The 24,805-nt window shown below is 41.1% G+C and overlaps 2 protein-coding genes across 2 annotated transcripts in view; one reads left to right on the forward strand and one right to left on the reverse strand.

Annotated features, from left to right (window-relative positions):
- IGFBP3 (insulin like growth factor binding protein 3) lies at positions 1-20,021 on the forward strand. Its single transcript, XM_021382343.1, has 4 exons — positions 1-4,014; positions 7,148-7,374; positions 11,622-11,741; positions 16,981-20,021. Exons 1-4 carry the CDS (start codon positions 3,639-3,641, stop codon positions 17,104-17,106), a joined length of 849 nt encoding a protein of 282 aa, XP_021238018.1. The 5' UTR covers positions 1-3,638; the 3' UTR covers positions 17,107-20,021.
- The window catches only part of IGFBP1 (insulin like growth factor binding protein 1), a 24,192-nt gene continuing 11,134 nt past the window's right edge, over positions 11,748-24,805 (reverse strand). The window contains exons 4-5 of the mRNA XM_021382345.1: positions 19,945-20,009; positions 11,748-13,769 (exon numbers count right to left, since the gene is read on the reverse strand). Of these exons, the coding sequence (XP_021238020.1) occupies positions 13,709-13,769; positions 19,945-20,009 (126 nt within the window). The 3' untranslated portion in view covers positions 11,748-13,708. The remainder of the gene's footprint in view (positions 13,770-19,944; positions 20,010-24,805) is intronic.

The raw sequence follows: 24,805 nt of genomic DNA on the forward strand, positions 1-24,805 counted from the left end.
AGGGAATTAACTCTTTAACTGCCCGTACCTTACATGATGTAATGATGTGGAATACCGACAACAAAAAATCACAAAACCATAACAGGGGTTCTACAGGTACATTGATCGGAAGAAACAGGGCAAAGAGGGAGTGCCACCTCTGATAAATGAAAAGGGAGAACTGGCCACAGTAGACATGGAGAAGTCTGAGATACTCAGCAAGTTCTTTGCCTCAGTCTTCACCAGCACCCAGGCTTCCCACACCTCTTGTGTCACTGAACCTCTAGGCAGGCGTCAGGAGAGCAATATCCCTCCCACTGTAAGAAAAGAGCAAGTCAAAGGCATCTTCGTGAGACTGAATTTATATAAGTTTGTGGGGCTGGATGACATGCATCCTGTGATCCTGAATGAACTGGCTAAGCCACACTCCATCATATTTAAAAAGTCATGGCTATCAAGTGAATTCCCTGGTGACTGGAAATAGGGAAGCATCAATCCCATTAAGAAAGGGAGAAAGGAAGACCTGGAGAACTATAGGCTGGTGAACCTCACCTCAGTGCCTTGGAAGATCATGAAGCAAATCCTTCTGGAATCTACGTTAAGTTAAGGAGGTGATCTGAGACAGTCAGCACAACTTCATCAAGGGCAGATCTCATGCCTGACCAATCTGGTGGCCTTCTGTGATGCAGTGAAGGCAAAGGAGGGCAACTGATGTCATCTACCTGGACTTCTGCAAGGCCATTGACATGGTCCTGTACCACATGCTTGTTTCTAAATTGGAGAGATGTGGATTTGAAGGCTGGATTATTCAATAGTTAAAGAATTGGTCTGATGATTACAGATAGAGGGTTGTGGTCAGTGGCTATATAAGTCCAGGTGGTGGCTGGTGACAAGCGATGACTCCCAGGGATCCATCTTGGGACCAGTGCTTTTCAACATCTTAATCCATGATATAGACAGTAGGGTTGAGTGCATCCCCAGCAAGTTTGCTGATGACACTAACCTGAGTGGTGAAGCTGACAAAACAGATGTAAGGAGTGCCATCAAATGGGACCTCAACAGGCTTGAAAAATGGGCCTGTGAGAACCTGAGAAGTTTAACAAGGCCAAGTGCAAGGTGTTGCTCTTGGTTTTGAGCAATCCCAGATACGTATACAGACTGGGAGAACTACTTGAGAATAGCCCTGCAGAGGAGGACTTGGAGGGGGGGGATGACAAGCTTGACATGAGCCAGAAGTGTGCACTTACAGCCCAGAAGGCCAGCTGCATCCTGGGCTGCATGAAAAGAGGAGTGCCCAGCAGGGCAAGGGAAGCAGTTGTGCCCTTGTACTCTGCACTTGTGAAGCCTCATCAGGGGTACTGCATCCAGGCCTGGGGGCCCCAGTACAAGAGCTGCTGGAGCAGGTCCAGAGGAGGGCCACAAAGATAATCAGATCAGATTAGATAATCAGAGAGCAGGACCATCTCTCTTATGATGAAAAGTTGAGAGAAATGGGCTTGTTTAACGTGGAGAAGAGAAGGCTCTTGGGAGATCTCATTGCAACCTTTTAGTACCTGAGGGGAGTTTATAAACAGGAGGGAGACCAACTTTTTACCCTTCTTAAAAATTAAAGTGATGTTTGCCTTTTCCTAGTCACCAGAGACTTCACCTGAGAGCTATGACTTTTCAAATATAATAGAGTCAGGAACTTTGTTCAGGACCCTGGGATGCATGTCATCAGACCCCATAGACTTGTAGATGGTCATTTTAAACAGGTGGTCTCAAACCTGCTCTTCTCTTAGAATGGGAGGAATTTTACTCCCCCAACCCACACCTGGAGGTACTGGGACTTGAGAGACATGGGAAGGCTGACTACCAGTGAAGACTGATGCAAAGAACTTGAGTATCTCAGTCTTCTCCATGTCTGTTGTTGCCAAATTCCCCCAAACAATTTATTTCTCCTTCGCTTTCCTAACTTCATCGGCTCCTAAATTCAGTTCTTGTTTGTTCTTTCACACTGAATCCAGATACTGTCTTGAGACAAAGCAGCAGAGAACAGTGTTTATGGCAAATCCAGTACATTTTTTCTACTTCATAAGTTTGAATGCTTGGCTTTAGAGGGGGATCTGGAAAACAGCTGGGCCCTTAACCTGGAGCAGGCCAGCAGGAATTGTCATTAAACTTAATTTTTAGAGAGGTGACAATTCTGAGACACTAATTCTTGCCCTCATTAAAACAGTGCTCTAGAAAATATTTTTTAAATTAAGGTTATTTTGGCAACAGAATAGCAGTGTTCCACAGAATGGGAATCCCCAAAATGAAACTCTTAGCATTTTGATTTTCATTGGTTCAAAGTCCCTGTTATACCAACTGACTTGAGTATTCTGCTGAAAAGCAGGAAAATATTGAGAAATCCAATGTATAGTACCACCCCATATGTTAGAGTGGAGTAGGTTGTCTGAGAGTAACATCTGTGTGTGTGTGTTTGTCCGTGCATGTGTGCATTTCCCCGTTTTCTTAGGAAATGCAGCTGTCATGTGAACTGTAAGCCAGTCCCATGTTACATCCAGAATCTGTATGCATGCGTGTGTGAGAGAAAAGATTGGCCTCTCCACTTCCTGGGTCTCTCAGCCCCAAAGCAGACAAGATTGTACACAGGAGTCCAAAAAAGGGCACTCTCCAGGAGCTTTGCTTATGTATCCTCTACCGGTGCGAACTGGACACGAGGACACACAGAGTACTTGGAACAAAAGGCAGGCAGAATGCCCTTCTCCCCGGAGCCATACTCTTAAGCTGATCTCGAAGAACCCGTAAACCCCACGCACTGCCGCAACCACCTTCCCCGCCCCCAGCTCCGTGTCCGAAACCTGGATTTGGCGAGTAGCAACGCTCCCTGCCGCGTGGTGCCGCTGGTAATTCATGGCGCGGGGCGGGCCAGGGGCCGCTGCGCTTTATAGGCAGGTCCGGACGGCATGCGAGGACAGATGGGTGCAGGGTCGCGAAGAGGAGATGGCATAAGGAATAGAAAGGGAACCTTACTTTCATTTTTTTTTCCTCATCTATTTTTCTCCCCTCATGCCTGCTCTTCTGCCTTCCTTCTTTTTTCAAGCATTTTTGGACCAAGTTCTCTTCAGATCGTCTGGACTTGCTTTTTAAAGGTTGTTTTTGGGGGTTTTGTTCGTTCATTTTTCCGTTTTACAAGACTTTTTTTTTTTTTTTTTTCCGTGTATGTATGGCAAAAAAAAAGCTAGCGTCAAGCCAAGTGGTTGAGGCGCTCTGCAGGGGGGCGGGGGGGGGAAGGAAGGAAAAGTTGCCTTTGTTGCCAACAAGTTATTTTATTACTAAAGGCCGGCGGCTGAAGAAAGAACGGGTCGGTGCGCGCGTGCCTGGAGCACAGCCTTCCAGCCTCGCTGCCTCACCGTGTCGCTCGGGCTACGGGAGGCCGGGGCCTTGCCGCCCCGCAGTTCTTCCGAGGCGGCGCGGGCTGTGAGCGCACCACCGCGCCCCTCGACTCTCCAAGGCGGTAGGGCCCGCCTTCGGTCGCCGCGGCGCTCCGGACGAGGAGGGGCGGCCCGGAGGTCCTCGAGCCCCAGTCTGGGCCGAGCGGCTCTCGCCGCCGCTCTCCCCTTCTGCCGGAGCTGCACGGGGGCGCCTTCCGGCGGTCCCCTCCGCCGGTTGCTATGGTGTCGCGGCCCGGCGTGCTGTGGGCAGTGGCGGCAGCGGCGTTGGCGCTGGTGGGCCGGCGGGCGCTGCCGGCGCCGGTGGTCCGCTGCGAGCCCTGCGACGCGCGGGCGCTGCAGCAGTGCAAGCCGCTGCAGCCCGACTGCGCCGAGCGGGTGCGGGAGCCAGGATGCGGCTGCTGCCTCACCTGTGCTCTGCGCCTGGGGCAGCCCTGCGGTATCTACACCGAGCGCTGCGGCGCCGGCCTCAACTGCCAGCCGCGGCAAGAGGAGGCGCGGCCGCTGCAGGCTCTGCTGGAGGGCCGCGGTGTCTGCACCAACGCCACGGCAGGCGACAAGCTGCGGGCCTTCCTTCTGCCGGGACCGCACGCTGCAGGTAAGGGGCTGCGCCTCGAGGCGGGGGCAAAGGAAAACGCGAAGCGTCTGCATGCATGTATGCTGCCTTCTTGATTGTTTCAGTGTCATTCTTTTTTAAGTTAAAAAGTAAGTCTCACGCACAAGAAGGGTCGGGCGGTGGGGGAAGGCGAGGCCAGCGCCGTCTGCTGCTTCGGCAGTTCTCGGCAGCCTGTAGCCAGGGCTGGTGGAGTACTGCGCGAGCGGTGTTGTATTTGTTTGTTTGTTTTTTTCCGGAGGAAGCATTACTTGTTTTCTTCGCTTTTAAGTAGCTCTTCACAAAGGAAGCGAAGTTGCTCTTTTTAAAAGAAGTCTAGGGGGGAGGGAAGAAGTTGCGTATTGCTCCCTTGGCTGTGTGAGGCTGTCAGGTTGAAGAGCCTTCTTACAGAGAAGGTGAAATACTTGTGATTTGTCACTAGTGTTCCTGGAAAGAGGGTGCGAAAAAACTACAGAATGCGACCTGACTCCTGCAGCGTGGTTAACTCGCAGGAATGTTAAGCCTGGGAATAAAAAACTTTTTAAAAAAGAGAAAATAAAAACGTAATTAAGTATTTCCCTGGTCCTAGAAGTTGATTATTAAGAACAAAGCATTCGCTCAACAGTGAGAGGACACTGCTTTTCTTTGAATTGCAAATAAATCTTTGTCAAACAAAGCTTTCCCGTGCTTCTTGCATGTCTTGCAAATGAGACATTCACAGAGCAGGTTCTATTTGGTTTGAAGAGGAAGAGACGGTTGGAGAAAGTTCTGTTAACGTGCATATTTAGAAACTTAAGAGACAGGAAGACCTGGGTTTCAGATCAAGAAAGCACAGTCCCTCTCTGCAAGCATTTCATTAAACTGTTTGCTAACCAACAGCAACTATGTTAATATTTATTTAATAGAAAAAGTGTGTCAGAAGTCTTTCCACCATTTGCACTTTTTAAAAACTAGAGTTTTTTTCTGCTAGGTTACAGGGACTCTTTGACTGGCCTCTCCTTAGCTGAGGAAGTGGCACCAGTGTTTCAGTTAAAAACTGGCTGCTATGAGAGTAAGAGATGTGTTATTATGATTACTTATGTGCTGCTCCCAAGCTGTGATGCTTTGAGAGTTCAGAGGTACTTATTGGAATTTTAAATCTCATTGGAGCATGGAGTAGCTTCCTTCATCAGATGAACTGGGCTTTGACTGTTCATCCTTCAAATTATTAGAAAACTGGGTGTCTCCTCAGTACTTGGAACTTGGTGCTGTTTAATGGAGGGGCAGTGCAACAACCCCTAGAGGAAACAGGAGAAAGACAGACCTCATGAAAATATTTCCATTTTTTAGATGAAGTAGTCAGAATATTCCTGTTTTGCATTCTTGGTATAGAGAGATCTCCTATTTTGAAACAAGTAGGAGTTTTGATTGCTTAAGAAGTGCAAAGTAGGTTCCAAACAGTTCACATTCAAGGCATGACAATTGAAAACTCTGGGAGCAAGAAGGAAGTAGTACGCTGGACCTGCGTGATGATATGACGCACTCAGTAACCACCTCTTTGTGGGTGCTGCTTCAGTTTCATTGCTAAATCTAACGGTCAGGAATTAAGATTCTGAGGAGGTACCCTCTGTCCCTGAGCAGGATCACATCCTCTCTGTTATACGTGGCTGGGTCCTTCATTAGGTGCTGCACTTCAGAATGTTAATAGTGATTGCTAGAAATCAATGGGCGGTATGTATTACAGGAACTTCTTAATACCACCTAAAGTAGGCCACTGCTTTTACAGTTCAGATTTCCTATCCGTTTGCACTGGGAGCTGAATTTTCCCAGTCAATTATGTCTGTTGCCATCAGTGGCTTCACTGAAACCCCCAGTACCAAGATGTTGACTCTGATCCCTCCTCCTCATTTTCCTCTCTGGTTCTTGTGTATTGCCAGTGGAACAATACTGTCTGTGTTGAAATACCAAGACTCAAATGAGCTATGGGAACAGAGACTTTCAGTTTTAGCACTGGATTTCTTGGCTTTTCTGGTTTTCCAGTGAGCCATCAAGTATAATTTTAATACAGGTGTTCAAGATGTTTCTTGCATATCGGTTATTATTGTGCACCCCCAATATGATTTCTTTCTTCTTAGCTTAGCTGACAAGTATTCATCCTGTAGAGGAAATGGAGCCTTTTACAGTTACATTGCAAGAATCTTAGAAGAGAGAAATGCAGTGTAGACAAATTCCTTCCTCATAAGGTACAGGAATACTGGGCTTATGCAGTATTCTGGAAAAATGCATTTCTCCTCTAGTTCTGTGGATGATAGTTTAAAGGAAAAGTATTTTTGAAGCTTGTAATGGAAGCAGATGTTTACCCTGTGATGCCACTACAGAATGAATGGCATTTTTTCGTCCATTACCTCTAAAAGTGTATTTTGTACATCTAGAGATGTTTTAATTCCTCTATTTTTAAAATCAGAAACATTTTTTTCTACTATGGAATAAAGCAAGGAGAAAAATGGTGTTGAAATAGTTAACTAGTACCATCAGACTCAGCATGGTAGAAATATTGCAGTAAGGATTTTCTTTTTGTTATTCTACTAGGGAGGATCATTAATTGCTCTCCATCCCCTAAGTTTCCCAGGCTAGATATGTTTAAAGTTGCTTAAATCCCTTCTGGGTCAGAAGTACATGATTTGAGTGCTCTGCATGTCCCATGTTGGTTGGGCTGCTAACAGAGCCCTGACTCAAGGCCAAGTGCTGGCAGCACTCTGCATGTGGCAGACCTTCCTCCTTCTGCCAGGAAGGGAAACTAGCAAAAAATGAGGACTGAGAAACCTGGGCAGTAGTGGTTTGCAAATAGTTGGAAGTGAAGTAAATATAAATCGTTCTCAAGTGATTAGGAAGGCAGCATGTTTAGAGTCTTTCAGCACAGGTGTTGGAATGACATAGTGCCAGGAGGGAAGAGAGTCTTTAGTTAGAAAATTCATTGCAGTTCTTTACACTTAGCAGTGGAGGTGCTAGTGCTTACAGAATACTGAACTGTTTGGTTTTATATACATTTTTTTATAAAGAAAAACTAAAGTTGTAGACAAGTCCAGTGGTCTGTTGCCCTTCCAGACTCAGCTGATAGTCAGTTAACTTTGTTTCTTCACTGAATTTGTTCTTTTCAAAGGAAATTCCAGTGATTCAGAAGAAGAGAAGAGTACCAGTAGCTTAGAAAATCAGCCCATCCAGAACTTGCACAGGGTGCCAGATTCAAATTTGCCTCCACAGCACATCAGAATAGATGTCATCAGGAAAGAGCAAGCCAAAAATACACAGCGCTATAAAGTGGAATATGATTCACAGAGTACAGATACACTGAATTTCTCTTCAGAATCCAAGCAAGAAACTGAGTATGTAAGTAAATTCTGTAAGTGGAAAGACATTTTCCTACTTCTGAATGTGAGGCTGTATCTGCATGCTGTGTTTCAACAAAATAAACAAGAAAAGAACCTAAATGGTTATATTTGTTGTACTTATCTAAAGCATTCTGACTGTTTTGCCTATACAGCTGTTCAGTCTGCAAATGCAGACAAGCAGCTGACCAAACAGATCATGTTCAGAAGACAAAGAGGCCTAATGCACTGGTGTTTATGTTGATATGAATATGATTTTCACAAAATAAATTCTTAGCAAAAGTGCTTGTTTCCACCTGTTTCTGTCAGTGGACTCAAGACAGGTTTAATAGTGTCATTGTTTGATAAATATGGTTGCAAAAAGCATTATTGGGGGTTTCAATAATAGAAAAAAGGAAGACACTTCATATTCAGTCTGGTGACATTTTGATTGCACTCTATGGAGCGTTAGCGTAGTTTGAAGGAGTAGGGCATGGGTGTCCAACTTTTTGGCTTGGCTGGGCTGCATTGAACAAAGAGGAATTGCTTTGGGTTGCATGTGAAATATATAATAAATGTAATGTATTTAAGAAACAAAGCTTATGTTGTAATAAAAAATAAAATGTAAACCAGGGAGCAATGAAAACATAAAACTAGTGGGATGTTTGACCTTGTTTTTGTGAAACTGGTGCATCAGTCTAGTTTGATGGCAGTGGTTGCCATTCCTAGTGAATTCTCAAGGTGTTCACAGAGATTTTTTGATTGCAATATTACTCTTCCTGTGCTTCATCTTTGACAATAATTATTCACAAATGTATGTACTGCCAAAAAGTGATGACATGAATAAGGTGTGACTGTGAAGCGAGGGATATTTTTCTCTGGTAAGTGAGGTTTTATGAAAGTCTGGTAAAGAGACGTGACCAAATTTTTCTTGAGTTGAATGTCTGATTGCAACTCTATACATTACTTGCAAATTTTCCCATAGAATGTGTTTATGTTGACTGAAAATGGAGTCACAAATACAGAAAAAAATGATCCTTTTTTTTTTTTTTTGGAAATCTTCAAACCTGTTCTCGAATTTCTTTGTCAAAATGGAAGGCATGGGTGCATGTTTTTCACTGTTCACAGACTGTGTTTAGCCAATGTATCAAAATGCATGATATTATTTGCTTTAGCTTGAGCTTGCCATAATTTTAAGTTTCATTTCAAACACTGTTATTGTCTCAAACATAGCACAGATAAGGTAGCTTTCACATTGAAGATGAGTGTTTTAACTCATTTAAATGAGCAAATCCACCCAAAAATGCTAAATCTCTGAGTCATTTTTAGTCTTCACATGGCACAAATTTTCTTGCTATTATGTAACTAGCTTTTGTAACAGAGTCCATTAGAGTTTTAACTTTTCCAAAAATATTTTGTTGAAGTGACAGACTTTTTTTAGTCTTTACGAAGCATTTGATAATCAGATGGCTGGAGGACCTCCCACGGGGGGACAGGTGATAGAATTGGGGCTTTCCAGCCTGGAGAAAAGAAGGCTCTGCAGGGACCTTATAGCGGCCTTCCAGTACCTGATGGGGGCCTACAGGGAAGCTGGGGAGGGACTGTTTACAAGGAAATGTAGTGGCGGGATGAGGGGTAATGGCATTAAACTGAAAGGGTACATTTAAACTAGCTAGTAGGAAGAAGTTATTTGCTGGAAGGGTGGTGAGATGCTGGAAGGTTATGGACACCCCTCCCTGGAGGTGTTCAAGGCCAGGCAGGATGGGCCTTTGAGCAACCTGGTCTAGTAGGAGATTGGAACTAGATGATCCTTTAAAGGTTTCTTCCAACTGAAAGCATTCTATGATTCCTTGATATGCATCGAATTTGGCAGCATGTTTCTGCATACAATGTCTTTTCAAATCGTAATCTTTGAAAACTGACATGATTTCCTTGCAAATCAAGCATAGCACCGTATTATTTGTCAGCACTGCACCGCACTCGCCTCATGTCCCAGGGCCAGGCGAGGCAGAGCTGCCACCATGATGATGTGGTAGCAGGGGGTGCAGTCTGCATTGTGAAGGGGTGCTGAGCTGCATGCAGCCCATGGGCAGCGAGTTGGACATGCCTGGATTAGGGTCTTGAGTGAACAGATATTCATTGCACATCATGCTGAAAACCTCCTCCACTTGCAGTCATAATTTAGTGCCACAACATGAGTGTAATGGCACAGAGGCAAAGAATATGTCCATTAGAAAGAAAGGATTTGCAGGGCAGCAAGAGTGTGGTGAATCTGAGGGGACATTAATTCCAATTCAAAGACTTCTTGGCTGCTAGCTTGGTATCCTCAAACATGTGCCAGAGAACTTAAAAATATGGCTGGATATGCTTTGGCCTCTTATCAAAACAGTTATGTTGAAACTAGACATAGCTTCACACATGCAAGAGATCTTGAAACCGGCGTCAGGTGGAATGTTGTATCTGAAGAGTGTGGCCTCCCATGATGACACAGGAGGGCAGGTTAAACTGTGTTGTTCAGTTTGTTACTGATGACAAGCTATCTAGTAAAAACACTTAAGTATCCAAGTTTTAGTGTGTCCTGTTCCCAAAAACTTGAAATAGTAAACCTCTTCCAGTAAGAGTGAGCTTTGTTAGCTCTGAGGAAATAGGGTCCTCACCTTTATGTAGGATAAATGTTTTACTTACACAGTAAATGGGCTCTGTGTGACTTACCAAAGCTACTCGTATCTGTAGGAACCAGAACTAGGTCCATCTGAGGCAGGTTTTTCAGCAAGTAAATGACCTATCTATGTCTGTGTGCTAGCTTTTGATATTCATCTCTTTGACTTGTGATGCCTGCTTCAAAATAATGGTTAAAAAAAGCTGTTGCTCGTTGTGTAGGCTGAACTCAATCCCAAATCTTTCAGTGTGTGATTTGCAGTCAGTGTGTCTTAACGTTTTTGCTTGCTGCCAATAAAAGCAGCAATTTAAATCACTTGTTTAGAGCTTATGAGGATTGATACTGAGAGAAAACTGCAAGGAAGATTTTTGCTTACCACAAAACCAATTTTAAACTGCAGCAGAATTGTGGTGTCTGTACCTTTTCAGTCACTCATGTGAAAGGCACTTTATATGGTTGAACTTGTAACATTACTACTCAAAAGTAGCAGTGTCATTACTTCACTAATTAATAATTTCACCAATGGGTCTTTGTGTTGATACAGCAACTTAAACATTTTAAACTTATGTAACTTGTGCAAAGGAAGTTTTGGTCTCCACTGAAGAATCAAGTTGGTGAACTGAGTCAGTAATAGGCTCAGAGAGGAGTGTGGCTAAACACGGAGTATGCAGGATGTGATTCTTGAATTCTGATCCTGCTGCTAACACTGACTGCCTTCCTGGCTTCTGGTAAAATTTTAACTCCTCCTTTCCTAGTTTTCTGACTGCAAAATGGCGCTGGTAACGCTTTATACTCTGCCCCTTTAGAGCTTCAGTGAGAAATAATTAATTTAGGTTTGAGACATGCTTTTAGAAATGATTCTGGAAGTTTTCATCTCAATTGCCATATTGCTAATCCACACTATGTTATTGTCTTCTTTTTACAGATAAACTAGTGCAAAAAGTTACATACTTACATAATGAAAATGTCATGTGCAACCATTCATTTGCATGACTGCATTCATTTGCCTGACAGCATCCATTTGGTTCTGCTGTAATTTGGAGTAGTTGTCCAAAGTTGCAGTATATTTATAAACACATGCACAGTATGCCAAACTACTTATTTTCAATTTAGTCTGTTTTATTCAATCCTTTAAATCCAGCAGAATTGCAGAAATCAGATGGCACTGGGGAAGGTTTGCCAAGTGTTGTATTTCCAATTGCCTACATTCTTCTTTTCCCACTTGATAAAGATCAGGTTTTCGCAACTTAAGTTGTGTTTCATATGACTTATTGATATACAAGCTGTCTTCTGTTACATATATGTGGCTGTGATTTCAGCTGGAAATACCACTGTGTGTGAGCATGTCATGAGGCCTTCGGTGTGTAGAAATCAGAAGGATATTAGAAGTTAGAAGGATATCAGAAATTAGAAATTATGCTTTATCCTGATTAAAGCATAATGTCTGAACTTTATCTGTGAGTGGTTTTCTTTTGGGCATTTCCTTTGTTTTAATGGAATTGTTTGGTTTAATGCGTCCTAATCCTTTGAAGATCTATTAAATCTTGTGTGAAAGACAGTATTTGGGAATAAAGTTTCATTTGTGTTTTCTACATCATGCTCATTAACAGGGTCCTTGTCGTAGAGAAATGGAAGACACTTTAAATCACCTAAAGATCCTGAATGTCTTGAGTCCTAGGGGTTTCCATATTCCAAATTGTGACAAGAAGGGATTCTACAAGAAAAAGCAAGTAAGTACTGTGTCTTGATCATTACAGTGAATACATTTCACTTTTTCCACATTGTTCTTATCCTTCTACTGAAGGCTTTTGCCAGCAAGGTGTGTTATGTATCATTTTACAGAGGAACTGGTTTAATTCAGGTTTTAGGTTCTGATGTGATATTGTTGAACCTTGTTAAGTGGAGACAGTGTTTTTATTTTCTGTTGTTCATAACGGATTAATTTGAGAAACTTTGTGCCTAATCTCACATGGGTTGACCATTGTCCTAGATATTAATGCCCTTCAGTTTAAAAAAAGCAGTGTCTCTGTAATAACCTACAGAGCTAAATGTTGTAGTCACCATATGACTGCAATAGATCAATGCTTTGAATTGTAAATAGCTGCTTGAAAGTTCCTAGAAGAACTGCACTGGGTTATATTACAAAATGAAATTTGAGAAAGACATGTGTCTGTCCTTTATGTGCTACACAGATCACTTCCAAAATCCAGGTCATGTTATCATGAAAGTGATACATCTAGTAGTTGCTCTGCAGCAAAGATGGCCTTCCTTGGTTTTCCATTTGCATTTGACTCCGAGGTTGTGACCCTTCTTCACAAATGCAGACCTAAGCTGCAGGTATTCATGCTTTAGTTGTACTGCAGCAGCGTTCTCCATCCAGAGCTGCCCTTGATGCTCATTCAGGAGCTTGCAGAAGTGCAAGACACAACGGATTGTTTGCTTAGAGTGCACATCTCTTCTAATTCCATTGTTTAGTTCGTGACCTGTCTCCGAATGTATGTCTTGATACAATTACAGAATTTCTTGAGCTCAAAAGACGCAAGATTTTCCTCAAGACAAACCTCTGTTGAAGCTACAGATTTTGTGAACTATCTTGTCTCTCGCATTTGGGTTTACATGAGTCAGCCTCTTTAGCTGCATTAACCGAGAGTGGCTAAGTGTGTTAGTGTCTGATGCAGTTCATGATAGGCCAACCTCAGAGCAGGCCACCTCATTTTAGGAATGGCATCTCCTCATTGTTTGTCTTCCAACTTTCTTAGAAACAATGTTACACTTTCAGATATTTCCTGAAGCTCTGCAATTAGCTTGCAACTTCAGGTGGACTGTTTGAAATAGGGACCAGTTTTCCTTCTGCCATCAGTCTAGCAATGAACTGTGTTGTATTACCTTGGCTGTGTGCTACTGAGCTTATCTACACTCCCAAGCTTTTCCAGAGCTGGTTGTGATAACTCCCATGCAGGGAGGATTGTTTCTGAAGTTTTGAGAACTCAAAGTCAATTCATGTCTTGTTGCATGTAAATTAGCAGATAGCAGTGCTCAAATCTCAGTCTGCATTTGTTTAGGAAATTCCACAGACTGCTACATGAGCTCCTCTGTGGAGCAAGTATAGAACTGTGTTTTGCTGCCATACCATAAAAGCATATGCTTAGCTACTTCAGAACAGCATATCACTTAACTAAGACACGCAAGTGTATTGTAGTCCTTGTTCTTCTCTAGGTATTACAGAAGACCACAGACTGGTATTTACATTGTTCAGTTGATAGTTGTTCCTTTTACCTGTCTTTAGACTGTAAGGTATTAGTTCCATCACAAAAAGGTGGTGGCTTGCATATTTTCTCTGGTGTGTGCATATAGTAGATTGGATCCACAGGAAGCACATACTCAAGTGCCTTACTGCTCGGTCATGGCTCTGCCACTGAGGCAGACAGTGAATTGAATTGGAAGGGTGGCGGAGGGGAAGGGACGATGAAAATATAGATACACATTTCTGGTTTTTGTTCCTAGAAGTTCACTTACCTAGAGTGAGGTGTTGGTACAGAGCAAAGACAAACTTCTGCGCTGTGTGTAGTTCCTGTGCTATCTGGGGTCTCTCAAATAGCTTTAGAAAAGGTGTTAGCAACAGCCCATTGGGTCAGCAAACATAAATCTTGAAGGGGTACTTCCATACATGGCTGGCCTTGTCATGCGCTGTGCCAATTTATACAAGTCTCTGCAGTTGCATGGCAGTTTGAGACAGCTCAGAATCTTGTAATAAATACCTGCAAAGGGAGCCAGTGTGAGTAAATACGTGTAATGCAGTTTGAATGTTCCTCCTCTAAATGAATTGTAATCAACCACTGGCATAGGCTTTCACAGGTAGTGCTTACAGGAGCAGGCTGCTTCTCACGCAAACAAAATGTAAATAAAACAAACAAACAAACATGCAAGTATTTCAATTACCATTGATTAATTAACTCCTAGAAAAGAAACATCAGATAAAGAAATGAGTGAGTTCTGGCCATACTGAATTCACTCTTTGCAAGACAGTACAGCAGTTTTATTTGTTTTTCTTTTTGGAGCCTCAAAAGTTAGGCCTGACATTTTTGGGAACCACAAACAGATATGAAGTAATTTGCATATATGCAACAATTTCAAGAATATAATTTCATCTGTCACGATGTAACATAAAAATTATTTTAGACCTTGTTTATATATATAAACTTTGTTAAAATCAAGCATGCTAAAATTTAGACTTCTTTATCTTAATGAATCTCACATGTAAACCTGAACTATTCAAGTACGGTATGTAGGTGTATTTACATGGACTAGGTTAATATGGGCACGTTTCTGCCTCAGGCATGTATACCAGATCCAGATATTCACCTAAATGTGAGCTGGAACTGTTCCACTGAAAACAGAGCTGGACTTGGCAGGAGCCAGCACAGCCTGAGGTGTACGTCAAGGCTGTCTGCACTGTTCCAGGAGAGCACAGTTGTAGCTCGACAGAGACTTCTGGGCTGATCAGAATTCCACTCAGATACCATATGTTTTGCTGTGCCCTACAACTGCTTCTGTGGCATGTCTTTGTGGAGAGCAGAGAGGCAGGTGGCATAAAGGTGGCAGCTGGTGCTGCTACCAGAAGTAACTATCGACTCCACTGCTTGGGCAGTTTTCCAGCTTTTTTGGACTTCCGAAGTCATACAGAAGGCAGAGCTGAGAAATGTATGTGGAGTACAAAATGCATACTTTTTCCATGCATATTGTGCACCCTTTTAGTATGGAATGCAAGCTAGCTGTTTCAGGATAAAAACATCACATTTGAATCTAAAATGTGTTACTCTTGACAATATTGCTGAGCAAGTAGTACAAAATCATGGGACTGCAAAAGGTCGTTTTCTTCTTTTTCCCTCGGAGTGTTATTTCAATGGTGAAACTCTAACTCAAATGTTCTGTGGGTTTCATTTTCAAGTTGCTATTGTGAATTCCACAAATTGAGTATGCAACTGTAAAAAGCAATCCAAACCTCCAACAACATGAGATAACTTCAACTGATCATTTGTTTTGACAGTGATACAAACCTATGAATCGTTTGAGAGTTGTGTAATGTACTTCACATAGTACTTCTAAAAGGGGAGGCTTCATTGCTGTTATTAGTGGAAGTTTAGTTTTCATTGCCAGAGAAACAGATCAACAGCAAGAAATTAGCAGTCTAATTTGGGCTCCATCTGTGACTGCGCTTTTGGTAAAAACAACTACAGAATTGCTACCTCAGTCTCCTTATTTGTAAAATTCAAATGATGCAAAGGCAGTTGTTTACAAATTACTTGATACTGAGCAGAAAGGATTTAGCATGCTAAATGTGAATATCACTTAAGGTCTAGCCAAGTCCACCAAAAGTAAAGTAAAAAATCCTGTTGGCATCAGTGACCTTTGAACAGCCATTCACTGAAATCCTAGAGGACATGGACAAATACTGCTCTGTTTTTTGAGACAATGCATGATTCTAAAATTCACACTGATCTCATATTTAAAGACTTGATGCAGGAAGCCAACTAAGGAAGTGACTAGAATCAAGTATAAGCTAATCATGTAGTTCAGCAAATTATTAATGTAGCTGTTTTCTCAATAGGCTTGAACTTCTTCACCCTCTCCTTTAAAAAAAAAAAAAAACAACAACCTGATAAATCAAGCTTAAGGTATATATTTTAGAATAATCATCACTGTAATTGAAAGTTAATGTTATTTCATTTAATATAAGCCAAGGTGGAAACTTGGGTTCCTGCCAAGGAGGAATGTTCAGAGATTTGGTTTAATGTATGATCTGCTCTCATCTCTCTTTCACAACTTCATTGTGAGTACTGTCTGTGCTCATCTTTGCTGCCAGAAATTAATTGGCTCAAGGGCCTATCTGCTGGTGCAGGCAGTCCACAGGAGTAGCCCATATTCATACTTTCTGACATACCACCCTTTCACCTGAGGTCCTAAACTAGACATCAGAGTGTCAGATGCTTTGGGCAACATGTGATGCACAGTATTTACTTGAAGTTTCCTTACGTACCCAAGCATGGGAAACACATTTAGCTTTGTGGATCACTGGCATGGGAGACTGGGACGTGTATGAAACTCTGGTGAACAATGCAGAAGAATTATAGTAGAAAGTTTACCTGGCCTGTGGCAAATCTACAGCTGGTACCCAGCATAAACTTCTGAAATACTTGAATTGCTCTGAACTCAGGTGTAGCATTTATTTTGCTTGTATGATAGCCTTTTCAGTACTGTGTCTGGTCCATTCATTTTCGCACAATGGTACAACAGATGAAACTCCAGCCTTTGAAAAACTAGGTGTATTTGTGACCACTTCTGCTGGAGTCGGAATTCCTTCTGTCCTGACTAAATGTCAGCATTTAGTTAGCAACGGCAAACTGTTAGCATTTGCAGTGAATCCTCTGTCATCAAATCTAAGCAACTGGACATAGATGGAGGCTATGTCTTAGCAAGGACGTTGATCTGAAAACAGATGCAAACCAAGGTGGCTGCAAGTAAGCCATTGCTGCAAGAGTAGTCTTTGCCAGACTTGTGCTTTAGTGTAGAACAAACCTCTTGACTTTCTTTTTCCAAAGATGGGTCCAAGTCATCAACCTGTACGGTTGCATATAGTTCTAGAATTCAACAGGCAACAACTGTGTTGCTTAATATAATAGGGAAAACAGCATTAATGCTGTTTTCTGGTAATTCTCAGAGTAGTTTTGTTATGGAATAATTAGATACAAAATGGTTTATGGGCAGAGTATTACATTGTATATTCTATTGTCATACTTTGTAGTGGTGTTAAATCTGATTCTAGAAATGTCTTCTAGCAAATCTTCTATTTGATTCTATATATGGCTAGAATATAGCAATGCAACTATAAAACAAGGTTCCTGCTTGTCATAACTCCAAGAGCAGAATAAAACAAAAAATATGTTAATTAGGTCCTACCTTCTGTTTCAGTGCCGTCCATCCAAAGGCCGAAAAAGAGGTTATTGCTGGTGTGTGGATAAATATGGACAGCCGCTTCCTGGATATGATGGCAAGGGAAAAGGAGATGTCCACTGCTATAACTTGGAAAGCAAGTGAGGGCTGAACGCCAGCTCTTCTGGCATCTGTGTGTGGCAGCTGGACCTAGCAGAGACCTTGGAGGGAAGTACTGCATTTTGCAAGGTGTTATGATCTCTGCTTCCTGTCTGTCTCCTGTGGTGGCTGGGGGGATCCAGGCCTGTATAGGTTCTGCAGCTATACCTGGCCACTGACATGTGTTGAGCTTTCTATAGAACGTGTAGGGAGCTCTGAATTCCCATGAAAACCTGCACTATTGACACCAAGAGAGAAAGAAAAACACAAGGCACTTCAGAATGGATTGAGGGAGTCTCCACTGCCATTTTAAAAAACTGCTTGTGGCCAATTTGATTCTGAAAGATTGTGGTTTTAATTTGAAAGAATTTATAGATTGTAAATTTGTAAAATTAATAAAGCATCAACAACAAAAAGTAACACTCAAGGATTTAAAGGCTAAGGGTTTTTCTACAGGTCTGACGGGAAACTTATCTTCACGGGTAAAATGTTTTATAAAAATCTCAAAGAAGTTTTTAAGAAACATATTTCTAAAATAAGGACATGACTATTTTTTTCTGTAAAGTATATTGTGAATATTCTGTTAGTCTGTATTTAATATAATTGTTTTAAAGTAAACTTATTTAAATGTAACATGTGAATACCAAACTACACAATAATTCTAGTGTATACTTCTGTATGCAAAGAGAAAGTAAGAATATGGGATGATTTACAAATGTGTATAGTTCCAGGTGCATGAACACTGACCTATTCTAGATATTAGAAATGAATTTGTGGAGTGAAGGAAGTGTTTCCAGAATTGATTGTTTCATTATATGAAGTAGGTACAAATACCGTGAAAATCTTTTAAATTTTTTAAATTATTTTATTGATGTTTCTAATGTACCCATCACTGAATTATGCCACTGGAAAAAATTGTTCAGTTGCACTGAAGCTTTCTGTAAAGCATTCTTCATCCGTCCTTAGCTTCAGTTAGTGCAACAGGGCTTATGTTTTGTCTTTTTCCTTCAAATCTCTTCATGCTAGTATGGATTTATGCATGGATCCATGCATTTATGGACAAAAAAAACCTGCCATTACAGTACCAGTCTTTCTGTTTGCTGATTTATTTTTAAAAGCTGTGTCCATTCTACGTTGTCTTAATATACTCTATCAAAGCACACATTTGCTATGAGGAGCTTAAGTTTAAAACAGTGCGAATGAGGAGATTGTGTACTTGGCTGTTGAAAACTGTGTGTTTTGTTTGTACTACATGCAGTAGTTTCTTCCTTTGACTTTGGTAGAAATTATTTGCCTGTATTTAAGCACAGAGTAAGAACCACAGTTTAAACATCCAAACCACCTGCCGTGACATTATATGTCCTTTTAATTGGAAGATAGGTGTTTTGGTTTTATTCTAATAGGTGATGTTTTTATATAAAGAAGTCTTTGGCAGTTTTGCTTTTGTTTTGTTTTGGCTGATGGTTTATTGAACTTCATGGGGAAAAAAAAAAGTATGAATGAAATATGGAGAAGGAAAGGTGGCCTGTGAAATGTACCAGCTCTCTGGAAAGTAATGCCATACTTTGTATATGTATTTATTTATATATTTTATATAAATATCCTATATATTTATATAAATATATAATATATTCTTCTATATGTCACTATAAATGTTTGATGTCAATGTAATTTAAAAAAATAATAAAAAAAACCCAACATATCATCATTGTAATTTCTTGTTGGGTTGGGAATATGATGGAGAATGAGAGCAATACTGTCATGTGCCTTTCCAACCACTGCAGCCAGTGGTTGTGCTGATGGATCGGAGACTGTGAGGTGAAAGAGCCTGTTCCACTCCCACCCTGTGAGTTACAGCCATCCTTGTTTCCTGCCAGCATTGGCAAATGTATTGAAAATCTGATGTGGAAAGATTTGGATACTCAGCTTGCAGGATCAAGAGGGCAGTCACTTTAAATCAGATGTTTAAAACATTACCCTGAAATGTATTAGCTGAACAACCCTGTTTGAATTCTTTGCTTATTCCTAATTTATATCTAATGAAATGAGTTCTCATCATCATTAAAACTGAAATTTTAAACTTAACAGTAAGAAATAGAGGGCATGTGAAGTTATACTTAGTCCAGACTGATACAGACTTCTTGGCAGATGGTTACAGAGAGCTTTGTGAGTTGAAGGTGTATTGCAATGGTTTTAATGCTACTGCAAATGTAATGCCTGCATAGATTTGTTGGATAAACAAAAAAATAAATGCTGGGCTTTTTTTCTTTTTTTTTTTTTTTCCTGAGTTGTAAACCATTTCATTTCGAATACATACACATGGAGACTAAAGTTATATTTAGCAACATTTGGTCATGTAATGTACAATAATAAGGGTTGGATTCATAAAAATGAATTATTAGTATTTCCATTTTTTACCATCTCTATCTCATGAACCCTCTCAGAAGGGAAAACAACCTCTCACCAAAAAAGGTGGACAGCTGCCTTCCAAACCACATTTTGTGAAATGAAGAAATGTTTTAATAGCCTGGGACAACTTTTCTGATTGCTGTTTTTCTTTAAGTTTTCAGCTCTTTCTGTTTTGCCCCATCATTAAAAATAAAAACGTGTTGGCTGGTATGGGTCCTTAATTAGTACAAACTTATTTAGCCATAGAAAAGTAAAAAAGGTTGTGTAGCTGTACAAACCAGTTTGACTACTTTGTATCCAATAAATATCTTTAAAGCAAATTGTCTAAAAATAGCGAATATTTCTTACCTGTGATTTAAAGCTACACCTTATTCAGAAATTACTTGTAAGTATTCCTTAGGAGCACAATTGCTTGCACTAGTATTGGATACTTACTGTTTTGTGCATGTTCCTGGCAGCTGGCATTCTTGGTATTGAATAAAAAATAAAGTTACTTCCTCCTGCAGAATAAAGATGATGAGTGGTAGTTTGGGTTTTTGTATTATTTTTTTTATTATTAACATTTCTATGAAAACAAGGGTTCAGTTCAACAGACGAGATGCACATCATTCAGAGATTTTTGTCCTAGCTATAGGAGTCAGGCTGCAATTCAAACAAGATTATTTATAGGCTACATTCAAGCATTTGGATGTGGACAACATGAAGCAAATGTATGAATCAGTATCAGCTCAGAGGAAGATCTCTCCCTGCATGCACAAGTTAGAAACATTTCCTGTTAAGAGCTGCAGAGAGTGCAGGAATTTTTTGGTCACAGAAATGGAATGTAAGTGCTGGAAAAATACCTGCTGTTTTGGTGCCTTTGCTGCTTTTGGCTCAGGTGCATGTGTTTTTGTTGTTGTTGTTGTTTTGTTTGTTTTTTTTCTTCAAGTAAACATCTTACAGCATTTTTCTTACTTTTAATGAGCTCTTTCAAGAATCTTGTGCAATTCAGGTGAACACTGTGAAGTCTCATAAATACCCTTCTAACTTAGTTAACATTATTGACACCTTAAATATTTGCACAGAAAGGTATGCAACAAAAGATTCATGTATGTACTGCAAATCTTTTTTTTATTTTTTTTTGAGCGTACTTCATCTCTAGATGCTACATGGGTCCTATATGTGGTACATATTGATGTGGAAAATGCTTTTTTTTAACTGGAGTAATAAATAGGTGCATAAACCCCCTAGTTGGCAAGAATGCAAGTTCAAGTTGATTGCAGACAGCTCTATAATCTTTTGAACTATTTAATAAAGTTCTTTTTTTTTTCAGTAAATCTACTGTGTCTTTTGAACTCAGAATATCCCTTTTCAACTTTTTGGCATGCACGCTCTTCAGGGAATATCATTGGCTATTTGTGCACAGGGGAAAGGAGGCTTCAATGAGTACCAAAAACCACAGAATTAATTAGTTTTTAGTACAGTCTGAACTTTTTATGACTAAATTCCATAGAAACCTTAACACAGCATAATTCTTTATTGAACTGAACCCTAAATTTAAGTAACGGTTTTATAAATCTTTTGGGAAATCATGTTTGGTATCTGTAGTCACTCTAAAACTGTGTAACCTAGGATGGCTCCACAGAGATTTTACATATTAGCAATACAAATTATAATTCAAGTATGAAAAGTGCTGAGCAATTTTCATGGATGCCAACACATACTTGTATTCAAAATGAAATGTTACTATGAGTAGCTGCTTTGTATGTGCTCCTGCTGTGCCTTTAGGAACTCATCTGTTAATATCAGAAGAATATGCTTGCTTCATTAGAAAGCACCGCCTCTTCCTCCCCTAGTCTGCCTTTTTTTTTTCTTTTTTCTTTTTTTCTGTGCAAAAATAAGATCCAAAAACTGGTATAGAGTATTCCAAGGGCAAGCTTTTTGTGGCCAGTAGCATCTTCATCAGCATGTATACAAAACTCGTTCTGTTTAAGGACATTAAAAGAGAAGTATTTCTGTATGTCCAGTGCACCAGTGTATCTTCCAACTGGAAGGCATTTAACCTGTCAGTGGATGGTAGCTTGGTGTCTGGAGTTCCAGCACATAGGATTGTTTGCATTGTACAACACATCAGTTGAGAAAATACTAAATATTTTTCCGCTAGAAGGGAAATTTCCTGGTAAAATGGGATGTAGCACAATTTGATGTTCACCAGAAGAAGTTTTAGTTTTAAAAGTTTTTTGTCATTTTATCATAGAATCATAGAATCATAGAATTGGCTAGGTTGGAAACGACCTACAAGATCATCCAGCCCAACCATCCACCTACCACCAATAACCCCACTAACCCATGTCTCTCAACACTATATCTAAATGTTTCTTGAACACCTCCAGGGACGGTGACTCAACCACCTCCCTGGGCAGCCCATTCCAGCGCCTGACCACTCTTTCAGAAAAGTAGTATTTCCTAACGTCCAGCCTAAATCTCCCCTGGCACAACTTGAGGCCATTCCCCCTCATCCTGTTACTAGTTACAAGAGAGAAGAGGCTGACCCCCAGCTCACTACAGCCTCCCTTCAGGTAGTTATAGAGAGCGATAAGGTCTCCCTTGAGCCTTCTCTTCTCCAGACTGAACAATCCCAGCTCCCTCAGCTGCTCCTCATAATGCCTGTGCTCCAAACTCCTCACCTATTATGTTAAACACCCTATTATGTTATATAATTTCTTGCAGTTCATCTTTTGCAGCTGTGGAAACATACACACCTTTGTTTTTGCTCTTACCTTGTATATATATTTAAAAATGTTAATGACTTCAAGGCTGAAAGTTGCAGCAGAAAAAAATATGGAGTCCAGGTATTAGCAGAAACAAAGGATAATGCTGCAAATCTCAGTTTGTCCTTGCAGAATGCTCATCCCGAGGTATGTGTCCTGAGTTTCCACTTCTGCTGACCTATCCAAATTCCTTGAGAGCCTTTCTCCGTCATATTGCTAATTTCACCCCACTGCGCTCTCTGTGAGTGGTATAGAAAGGCAATAAAGTTATTGCTGCAAAGAGCAGCTGAGATTTCCGCTAAAAAATTCTGTCAAGCTGCACAAGATGTCATTGGGATGGATTGTTTTCCACTGCCACGTGCAGTAGGACATTCCAGAAGTGGGGTAGTGGAAGAGCTTAGTTACGAGAGCCAGTCTGAGCATTATTTCCCTAGCTTCCTGCAACTGGAGAACAGAGGCTATTTTTGCCTGGTTGTACCACACAGAGAATATTCAAGGTGAAGGTGTGTTTCCTGCATCTGCTACACATCACATAACTTGCAGCCAGTTAAAAGGGCCTAACTGTCTGAGCTTGAAAAGTTGATTATTGCTTTATCACAGAGGTGCCACATACAAACTTCAGCCCTCAGATCTTGCTACGTATCTCCATAGCTGCTATTACCCTGCTAACAGTGACATGCTACAGCTCTTCTTTCCCTGCTCCCTTGCTGAAGCCAAATGGCAAGGGCTCAGCTGTTGAAGCAGAAGCTGCAGGCCATAACAAAATACAGAAGAAGAAGATGATGATGGTGATATAGCAAGCATTTGTTCTATGTCTTCATAGACATCTGACACTAAGATGCTTTTCCAAGGAACCTCAAGATCTGTACATCATTAAACTACAAAGCACTGTTAATGAGAGAGAAAAATAATCACACAATTTCTGGCATATTTATTCAATTAAAACCTCTGTGTTGACACAAACGGGCTGCTCTTTGTTAGCTTAACAGCAGATGAAGAACACAGAGAGCAGGCAGTGCTGTCTTGAGCTTCTGCGGCAGTGGTCTCTGCCAGAACAGCTTTGCCTGCTGGCCAGGCACCCTCTATACTGGGAAATGCGCCTCCTAAAGAAGCAACAAGGAGTGAGGCATGGATGTGGGCATCCAGCCCTTGCCTCTGCTGGGTTATCTATCCTACCACTCAGAGGTGATAATCCACTATAGAATCTCAAAGAGCAAGCAGCAGCTCTTGCAAAATGAAACACTCAAGATCTGGAATGGACTACCTTTAGATTTTTTCATTTGACCTTTATTCTACATCCAGGAGCAAGCTTGCTCCCGGGCCAATCCCACAGGAAATTTCCCCTTTCCCTGGGCCATTACATTAGTATACCTGCAAGTCTTTGCACCCCAGGGGAGGAGGGAAGTCAGTGGAGGGGGAAATGAGAGAAAATAAAATAAAGCCCTTGTCTGTTGATAGACCTGTCATCGGAGGTGTTTTCATTAATCAAAGAGCTAGTGCTGGTGTGTCTGGGCTACTGCTGTACTTTCTGATAATACATAACTAACTGGCAGTGTTCCTGTCGGATCTTGCCCTTCTTTGTCCCCTCATTACCTAAATGTGACTAGGTGATAAGTGGTGACATGTCAGTAAGAGAATCCCTCTACTTCCCTCACTCTGCTGTTATGTTATTTGCTATATATCATCCACACAAGTCTTCAAGAAGGCAAATGTACCAAACACAGGTGCTGGTTAAGACGCTCATAACCCACATTTTCCTGGGCATTTTGAGTCTCTGCCTTCTTCTCAATGCAACATCCAATAACTGCACAAAGTAATTGGTCCATAAATATAAAACGTTTGTAAATAAAAAGCCTAGGACCTGTCTTCATCCCTACTATCCTCTCCCAGCTCTAACCAACACAAATTTTTCCACTTTACCTCAAAGTGATGAGCATAACTGACTCAGTATGACTGGACACCAATACTTGGCAGGTTGTCTTGGACCGATTTAGGGAAAAGGGTGAGTAGAAAATAAAGTACAGAGCGCAGTGACCTCGTTTCGTTGCTATGACTATTTTGCAATTGGCAATAGGCCAGCGGCAGGAGGAGGAGTGGTTGGAGCAAATCCTGCTGCAACAAACATGGCAGGGTTTTGACAGAAGGAAGCACAGACTAGGCAGTGTTCTCAGATAACATTAATCAAACATTACAGATGATTACCTTATACCTTCCCACCAATTCATTTATTTCAAATGGGATAGAAGGAGTACAAGAGGGTGTGAAGGCAGGCAGATAAAATAACAAGGAGTGGTATATTCCCTTTGGACATCCAGCTGCCCTTCAGGTGACCTGAGCTGCCCAGATCATCCTGCAGCACCTTCCCTGTTTTCCTACGTATTCCCACAAGGATAGGCTTGCCATCACAGGAGGGACTTGCGCAGTGGACACATGCTAAAGCCAGGACTGCCAGGTGATACATGTGAAAAAAAAAAACCCACAACAAAAAACAGCCCTACAGACAGATAAATAATAATAATAAAAAAAAAAAGCAAAAGGAAATGACA

The sequence above is a fragment of the Numida meleagris genome, unplaced genomic scaffold (assembly GCF_002078875.1).
Source record: "Numida meleagris isolate 19003 breed g44 Domestic line unplaced genomic scaffold, NumMel1.0 unplaced_Scaffold218, whole genome shotgun sequence".
NCBI classification, from domain to species: domain Eukaryota; kingdom Metazoa; phylum Chordata; class Aves; order Galliformes; family Numididae; genus Numida; species Numida meleagris.

Coding starts and splice junctions, on each gene's coding strand:
- IGFBP3 (XM_021382343.1), top strand. CDS start 3,639: ATGGTGTCGCGGCCCGGCGTGCTGTGGGCAGTGGCGGCAGCGGCGTTG. Junction 4,015..7,147: donor GCCGGGACCGCACGCTGCAG/GTAAGGGGCTGC, acceptor TTCTTTTCAAAG/GAAATTCCAGTGATTCAGAA. Junction 7,375..11,621: donor CCAAGCAAGAAACTGAGTAT/GTAAGTAAATTC, acceptor GCTCATTAACAG/GGTCCTTGTCGTAGAGAAAT.